Source organism: Pinus tabuliformis, chromosome 4_1 (genome assembly GCF_031772625.1).
Source record: "Pinus tabuliformis cultivar Carrire ecotype Pingquan chromosome 4_1, CPIR1, whole genome shotgun sequence".
In the NCBI taxonomy this organism is placed as follows: Eukaryota; Viridiplantae; Streptophyta; class Pinopsida; order Pinales; family Pinaceae; genus Pinus; species Pinus tabuliformis.
This window is the reverse complement of record NC_142303.1, coordinates 233,316,992-233,325,339: the sequence shown is the minus strand read 5'-3', so window position 1 is coordinate 233,325,339 and position 8,348 is coordinate 233,316,992. Positions and strand designations below refer to the sequence as shown.

The window sequence follows — 8,348 nt, the reverse complement described above, 5'->3', positions numbered from 1 at the left end:
GCGATGAGGGTAAAATCCAATTCGATCTGAGAGGCTAGTGCCTCACCTTCTGATCCTTTCGAGGAACCCTTCTTGGATTTCTTCAATGGACAATTAGTAGCATAATGGCCCACCTCATGACAATTAAAGCATCTCACTTTAGATTTGTCAATATTCTTCCCACCATGAGAAGAACTCGATTTGGAATCAGAAGCCTTCCCTTTCCCTTTCCTTGCTTTACTTGCTAAGGCTAGATTTTCTTCATCATCATGCTTAGATAAAGAACCATCTCTGGTGCTCCTCCTAATCTCCTCCTGCATCAGATCTGACCATAGTCGTTCCCAATATGATAGTTTCTCTCTTCCATTCACTGAGTCCTGGTAGCTGTGCGATCTCTTAAGAAGACCGAGGAGAGCAAGACTCACCATATCATCGTCAGCTGTCATTATTCCCACACTACCAAACTCATCTCTGCAGGTGGTGAGCTTGTTCAGATATGTAGAAATAGTGTCGCCCTTTTCACACTTGACTTTTCGAATCTTGTCCTTAAGCGCCAATTTCCTCTGGTCGCTACTATTCTGATATAGGTCCTTTAATGTCTTCCACATTGAAAACAGAGTCTCCTTCCCATGGAGACTCGAGACAATATGGTGTCGAACTCCCTCCAGAAGAATCATCCTCGCCTTTGCCACACACTTCTTCCATTCCGCTAATTCTTGTGCATTAGCTGTAAATGGCTTGGAGATTTCTTGATCAATGAAATACTTCAAACCATTGTCTTCTAATACTGCTTCCATGCGATCCTTCCATGCTATGTAATTCGAGTTGCCATCCTGTGCATACTTGAGTCTCAAGCCATTGAACGCCATTGGTGAATTTTGAGGTGTGATAAGAATTTGATTTTGTACTTCCAACCAAGAACTTCAAACTTTGAATTTTCCCTTCTTAGTATGTTTTTCATAGCTCTGATCACCTTTGCTCTGATACCATTTAGAAATTTCTCTATAGATTAGCTAGCTCTGATACCATGTAGAAATTTCTCTATAGATCAGCTAGCTCTGATACCATGTAGAAATTCTCACTGTAGATGAACCTGATTATGTAATATACTAAAGAAGAATACTTAATCTACTTCTACAATCAAACTTGCAGAATCTTAGTCAATTTGAGCAAGATCAAACAGAACGCATATAACAGAGAAGATGAATCAATCACACATGAAACACAGAAGAATACTCTGGGGAAAGAATCAGCTAAAAACACTGCTATCTGTATTATCATACAAGTGGAAATATCTCAGGATTACACAAAGCTTTAGCTCTCATAGCTATCGAGCTCTCAATACAATCCCTCTCTCTGCTCATAGATAGACTAGACAACTCATTTGCCTTTCCCTCTGTCCTCCAAGCCTCCTATTTGCTTGCACCATTTTCCCTAGGTGTTCCTGTTGTAACCTTGTGTGGCACTAATCTCACACACTACTCCAACATAGTATAAAATTACACAAATCTCAAGGAATCTATTCCTTTTGCATGCAAGAGATTTTCTTGTAGGAAAATTCTAACAATTGATAGTACACTGTCCCTGCCTTTAATCTCAACTGGGCCTTTGTTTGAACTGACATGCATGAGTTATTTATGAGAAAATATTCAGTTATCTGGAGTACACTAGTTTCATGCATGCATGCATTAACTAACTGAACTCACAATTAGTTCCTCCAACTGTTTGGAACTAATTTAACTAGACTTAACTCAGTTAACTGAGCTAACTAATTACAACTCAAATACAAGTCATCCTTATCTCCTTAATTAAGGGATAACTTCCTCAATCAAAGGGATAACTGTTGCATGACCTTACAAAGACTTCATGTTTGAATTTCTCCAACTAATTAACTCAAGATGAATTAATTAATTAATTTTCAAATAGTTGGTGAGACTAAATTCGAATTTTAATTCTCAATTTTAATTCAGGGACAAATTAAAATTGGAATATTCTTGTTGCCACATTTCAACATAAATAATCTAACAAATAATGAAATCATAGCGGTCTTGAATGCTAACAAAGGCGAAGCCACAACAATACTGACAAAGGAAAAGTACATCCAAAAAATGAAGGAACATCTCAACAATAATGGAAGTTATAAATAGGTAAAATAAACCAAATTTCCGAAGTGATTGAGGAGATAAATAAACGCGTCAAAGAATGCATCCTTTATGAAGTGCTTAAGAAAATTCTTATTCCCAGTTGCGAGATCACCCGTAGAATATATGGAGTCACTATGAGCAAAGAGGAGGATGTTCCGCTAAGACCAATAATTAAAAACATTGAATCCCCCACATATGGATTGGTGAAATGTGTAGATACCATTCTTAATCCTGTAGTTGGGAACTTAGATTCATATATTAAAGACTACAACCACTTTCTTCATGTCATTAAGGAAGAAAGGATTGGTCTTGAGGAAATGAAAGTAAGGTTTGATGTGATAGCCCTATTTACCAAGATCCATCTAATTGAGGCCATACAAGTTATCAGAGAGTTATTGGCCCAGAGATAGGAAGACCTTGAGAAGTTTGTTTAAGGTCTACATTCTTTAGCTTTCAAGGGGAATAGTTTGAACAAACATTTGGAGATGCCATGAGATACATGATCTTTCACACTCTCACAAACTTATTCATGGAAATGTTTGAGAAGAAGGAACAAAACTCATATACCTTAAAACGAAGAAGATGGAAAAAATACATTGAAGACACTAATGTTAAATTCCCTTGGAGTAATGAGATAAACAAGTTCTTGAATCACCTCAATGGTATATCAGAAGACATAATGTTTACAATGGAAACTCAAAAAATAGCATCATTTTATTCTTGCATGTTATTCTTACCATAAATGAAGATGGAACCCTGGGGCGCCGAATATATAGAAAGAATAAACACATTGATAGCTATCTCCATGCTGATTTTCACCACCATCTAGCAAGAAAGATGGAGGTCTTGAATACCTTTACCATTAGATCTGTAAGAATATTTGACATGAAACATTTGAAATAAGAGATAGACCATCAAGAAAGCACAAAGGAGATCATCCTCCTCTCACAACTCACAACCTTGGAAAGGGAAGGAATACTACACATACACTCATGGTGTCACTAATAAAATCATTAAAGTCCAAAGAAGAAAAAAAAATATATCCTCTCTCAAACATCTTGAAACGATTTGACAAAAGGCATGATCTGTTAAAGATATAATGGATCACCCATAGCTCAAAGGGATTTACAAGGTAGTTTTAACCTACAAGAAATGTTACATTTGAGAGACTGGAAGGTCATTTAGACTCATATCGAAGTAGCATGGAACATATATAAAGAATAGATGAGTTAGATCCTCTTCCCTCATAGAGTAGTCCTCCAAAACAAAGCGTCATATTAGCCTTGAAAGCCCACAGATTCCACGTAAAGAATGCCATCAATATAAAAGAAGATACAAAGAAGCCTTAGAAATAGTGAAGCATCTAAAATGTCTCAATAAAGATGGTGTTCTAGAGGTTAGTATTAATTGTCACTCTTTACTCAAATAACACTACACTCCTCATGATCAACCCTAGTATGTTCCATTATTGTTCCATTAGTTTCTTCTTTTTCAAGTATGGTTTGTTCCCTACCCTCCTTGGCTACCTTCTAGTATTCAATACCTTATCTCCTTTACATGGTTCCTTAATTCCCTTTCCACTGTCTTCGTCTCTTTCTTCTTTTATTTCTTCTTGTAGTTTCCTCTTCAATGATTTGTTCACTCATCCCCATTCTTTTCTTTAAGTTTATTCTTTTATTACTATATATATATATATATATATATATATATATATATATATATATATATATATCTATATCTATATATATATATATATAGATGCCTAATGAAATAAGAGAATTCATTAAAATCTCGCAATACAATACATTTTGAATGCATAAATAGATTTAGCACTTTGAAAACCCTTGGGGCACTAGAATTACGCAGATTAAACAATTTAAACTCAAGTTTTTAAAAATGTGTGTCATTTTGATTAAAATTAACCAAAAAAATAATCGTGAATAAGGTCATTTCATCTATAAGTTAGATTACTCCTATATATATCATTTTAGTTTTTATCATGGGATACTATCACCAAAATTAAGATATTTTAATTCCTTAGAATAATTTCTATCATCAACCCCTCCTCATGATAGTTAAACCTGAGATTGAACAAAAACTAAACCGCATTGAATTATTATCATTATTTACTATTAATATTACTTTTAAACCTTATAGCATTACCAGTTTTCAGTTAGGGTGTTTTTTCCAGATATTTTAATTCCCCAAAATAATTTCCGTCTATCAACCCCTCCTCATGACAATTAAACCTGGGATTGAATAAAAACTAAACCCCACTAAATTATTATCATTATTTACCATTAATATTACTTTTAAACCTTATAGCATTACCAGTTTTCAGTTAGGGCGTTTTTTCTCTTATTAGTCCCTGCCTGAGGGCAGGGACTATTGTAATCGTTCGCGAGCTATTTAGCATTAATTGACCTGCTTCTGATGCCCGGTCATCAACTATATACCAAGTTTTTTGAAGACATATTTATAAATCACCTTATTTGGCCTCCTCCCGAGGACCTAACGTAATCCGAAGCTAATCCCAACCTAAACCATATGTTAAAGCAATTAAGTGCGGTGCATTTTCAGCTAACCGTCACGGGTGTATGGTTTTAATGCTAGCATTACTTCTGGCGGTTATGCAAAGGTGGTGTTCCCTATTACAATGTACGCGCTCTGTGGAGAGGTCCTGCCCTACACCCGTGTCTTTGTGCATGCCCTGCACCCGTGTCTTTGTGACGTCGGCCCACTGCATCTCATTAAATACACTGCTACCCTCCTGGTTTTGGATTGCTCCAAGGCAGAGCGTTCGCAGACCCTCTAATGCTCTCTGCAACAGCAGACGGTTCCTGCAGCGAGAAGCAATGAACAAGGTGAGATTTCTAATGTGAACCTGATCATTCCTACTGTGCAGTTAATTATTCGAAATTTCGAGGCGCTGAAATGGGGAATCAATAAATTTTGTTGAGTGAACAAATGTTCAGATATTCTCGACATACCGATTGCCAAGAAGGCGATGCATCCGAATAATGAGATCCTCCTCGTCCGCGGAAATCCGTCCGCGTTTAATGTCAGGACGCAGGTAATTCTTCCAACGTAATCTACAACTCTTTCTGCACCGGTTAAGACCTGCAACAAAAATTCTTTCCGCTCTTTCTGCACCGGTTAAGACCTGCAACAAAAATTCTTTCCGCTTGTTAGCCTCTGAATAAATATTTATGTCTGCATAAATAATATCTATACCATAACTGACAACTAACTGACTTGCTGTCGCTAAGGGATAAGTAGAAAAGCAGTAGGAACTGCAAGGAACAGTAGAACAGCAATAAATGCAAGGGTATTTACTTCCATGATCTCCTTATTTTAACTTTGTTAAAAAATAGCTCGAGATTTGATCTCATTTTGATCTCATAGATGGGTTTGGAAACAATTACCTTGAAGGACTCGAGGAACTGAGGCCTTGAAGGACTCGAGGAGCTGGGCTTTCTCACGATTAGAGGCCGTGGATTCTCTGACCAGAACAATTGTGGGATGGCCACTAGCAATACTAGCTTTCGCAATATAGCGACTTTTTTGCTGGTATTTCCTGCAGTTCAAAGCCGTCAATGACTGTTATCCTTTCTATGAATTCCCAATATGTTTATTCTGTTATTAGAAGTATGATCAAATTTATGTTGTTGAAGATCACTTTTAAATATAGCTTTTTTTATAACAGTGCTTTAGATTCTAGACACCTACGCTTAAGAGCCTTCTCGAACTTTGTTTTTCCTTTCTAAGAATTTACACTTGTCGGACACCTCTGCTAAAGAGCCTTTTTCAAAATTTGTTTTTCTCTTCCAAGAATTTACACCTGTCAGCCTTTTTCTTGAATAGCATTGATCTGCTAGCCTGTTAACTTGCTTTGCCTGGTGACCAGAGAACAAGATCAAGAGTTAGATGCGCTTAGTGCGAGTGTTGAGAGACTTGGCAGTGTTGGTCTCACAATACATGAGGAGCTCATGGGACAGGTGAATTTTCTTGGGCATATTTGTTCCTTTGGTTATTAAACTGCTAGTACTATGATCTAATGCATTCAAGTGATCGAGTTCATCAGTGTTTGCCTATCAATTCTTTAAAGAAGTGAATCATGTCGACTGATGCGTACCACAAATCTGCCTTTGCCTGCAGGAAAGAATTTTGGAGGACCTTGACCAAGACATGGACAAAACATCAAATAACATCAAATAGACTGGATTTTGTTCAAGTTAGTTCTATGTGAACACCATCGATTTGTTTCCACTCGATTCTTTATCTAAACACTGATTTTCGTAAAATGAATCCTCGCATTCTCAATGTATACTACGTAATATATAAAGTGGATTCTCCTCTCTTTATATTTTTTGTTTGTCCAGAAGAATTAAAAGACATCAAAATTAATGAAACTGAGCCTATAGGAATGTACTATCTGATTTATCTGTTCAGATATATATAGAGGGACATCAGAATCGGAGGCTACTCTAGGTACTGCTCTAAATTCAACCTGAAAGCATTACTTATCAAAATTCCTAATTCAAAACATTCTTCTGTGCAGAAAAAAATCGCTTTGGTGATGAAGAAGGCCGGAGCTCGTACCTTTTTTATCCTTAGTAGGCACTGGAGCTGGAACTTGCACATACATCATGAAACAGTAATGAGCTACAAATATAAAATAAGACTTCCAAGAGCCAAACTACATGGTCGTTACCTGAACAAATACCATCATCAGAAGACATATGAGAAAGAGTTTGCTTGCAGAAGCCATGGGAGCTGCTGACACACGAATACAAGAAAAGAGAACCTTCGTTCTCTGCATGGACACTGTGCCTCTCCTTCCAGCACCTGTCGTTGGAAACACTCAGTTAAGAGAAGCCTTCGTTCTTTGCATGGGCACTGTGCCTCTCCTTCCAACACCTGTCGTTGGAAACACTCGACCAAAGCAACTTACCGGCCGGGAATCACTTTCCAATGACGGGACCTGTGTACCCAATTATAAATGAATTCACCTTCCCAGAATCATTAAATTGTTTAGTGACTAGTTAAACACAAACGCTACAGTAAAATTCAAAATATTTGCAAATTCTTTTCGAATTTGAATTGAAAAGACAAGTGCCAAAGTCTTCTACTCTTTATTCTAAAGATTTAGGGATTTTTTTGTAGTTCAAAATACTTTTTTAACCAATAAATATAGTTATGAATGTTATTCTGTTATGTATGTAATTGTAGAAGTATGTAATTGTAATTGAAGCCGTCATCTTCGAAACAAATAAAAAATAAAAAATAGTGATAATTTAAACAGAAAATTTCTCAGGAACGTTGTAACATTAAAGAACGATATCCTGTTGCAAAGGAAATTTCCCCGAATTCACTAAATGTAATACAGTTTAAATTACAGACAAAAATATTCAATAGATCTAACAGGATGACTCCAATTTGCTGTAGAATTAACTATTACCCATAATAATTCGTGTAGATTATTACACCTAATTGTAAAGCTCTATTCAAATGTTCTTCTTGAAAACAAAAAATGGTGTTGCATTCAATTGCAAATGAATATTATAAAAGTAACCAGTGCTCTATTTAGCTAAATTACAAGAAAAATTGCTCTTCAAATAATAAATAATAAATTTAAAAGTAAATTTCTCTAAAGATCCAAAATCTGAGATAAGAAGATAATTAGAAATGTCCCTATGTTTTCTTCCAAATAATTATGGAGACCCGGACCTTCGATGATTACAGTGAAGAGGTTTCAAAAACACAAATTGGGAGAGAGACATACCATATTAACGATGACTTTACACCTCACGGACTCAGTTGAAGGTGGTTCTCCAATGTTCTTGCTTCTTGAAAATTCCTGTTGCGAGCTGCTACCGTTCTTCCTTACCTTACAATTCACTGAAACTACTGCCAAACTGAAAAGCTATCAAAAGTATTGGTAGCATAGTGGTTCGTAAGTTGAAGCCACAGGACGTGCGTTTAGTTTGTTACCGATATGCAGGCTTTGCGTTTAGTTGAATAGAGATATGTAGCACGTGCATTTAGTTGATTTAGCGGTAATTCACTAAAATTAATTCAATTAGCACACCTCAACTAACTAAAATTCAATTAGTACACCTGGATTATAAGTTATGGCAGTAGCATGTAGTTGGAATTAGTTTCTCAACCTATATTCTCTAAATTGTTTAGTGCTCCATGGAGCGCACTGTTAAGCCGAAATTG

At 36.2% G+C, this 8,348-nt stretch overlaps 1 protein-coding gene across 2 annotated transcripts; it reads left to right on the top strand.

Annotated features, from left to right (window-relative positions):
• Window positions 1–4,820: 4,820 nt before the first annotated feature.
• On the top strand, window positions 4,821–7,179 carry LOC149175104 (uncharacterized). 2 transcript variants are annotated; one of them, XM_089422767.1, is made up of 4 exons: window positions 4,821–4,987; window positions 5,099–5,196; window positions 6,031–6,121; window positions 6,685–7,179. In XM_089422767.1, exons 1-4 carry the CDS (start codon window positions 4,829–4,831, stop codon window positions 6,904–6,906), a joined length of 570 nt encoding a protein of 189 aa, XP_089278893.1. In that variant the 5' UTR covers window positions 4,821–4,828; the 3' UTR covers window positions 6,907–7,179. The 2 variants fall into 2 exon arrangements, with proteins under 2 accessions (XP_089278893.1, XP_089278894.1); XM_089422768.1 differs by lacking the exon at window positions 6,685–7,179 and adding an exon at window positions 6,282–6,376.
• The last annotated feature ends 1,169 nt before the right edge of the window (window positions 7,180–8,348 follow it).

What these genes read in the sequence shown, in the direction of transcription:
- LOC149175104 (XM_089422767.1), top strand. Translation starts at nt 4,829, where the DNA reads ATGCCCTGCACCCGTGTCTTTGTGACGTCGGCCCACTGCATCTCATTA. An exon ending in AGCGAGAAGCAATGAACAAG is followed by an intron (nt 4,988 to 5,098) that starts GTGAGATTTCTA and finishes ACAAATGTTCAG; the next exon opens with ATATTCTCGACATACCGATT. An exon ending in CGTTTAATGTCAGGACGCAG is followed by an intron (nt 5,197 to 6,030) that starts GTAATTCTTCCA and finishes CCTGGTGACCAG; the next exon opens with AGAACAAGATCAAGAGTTAG.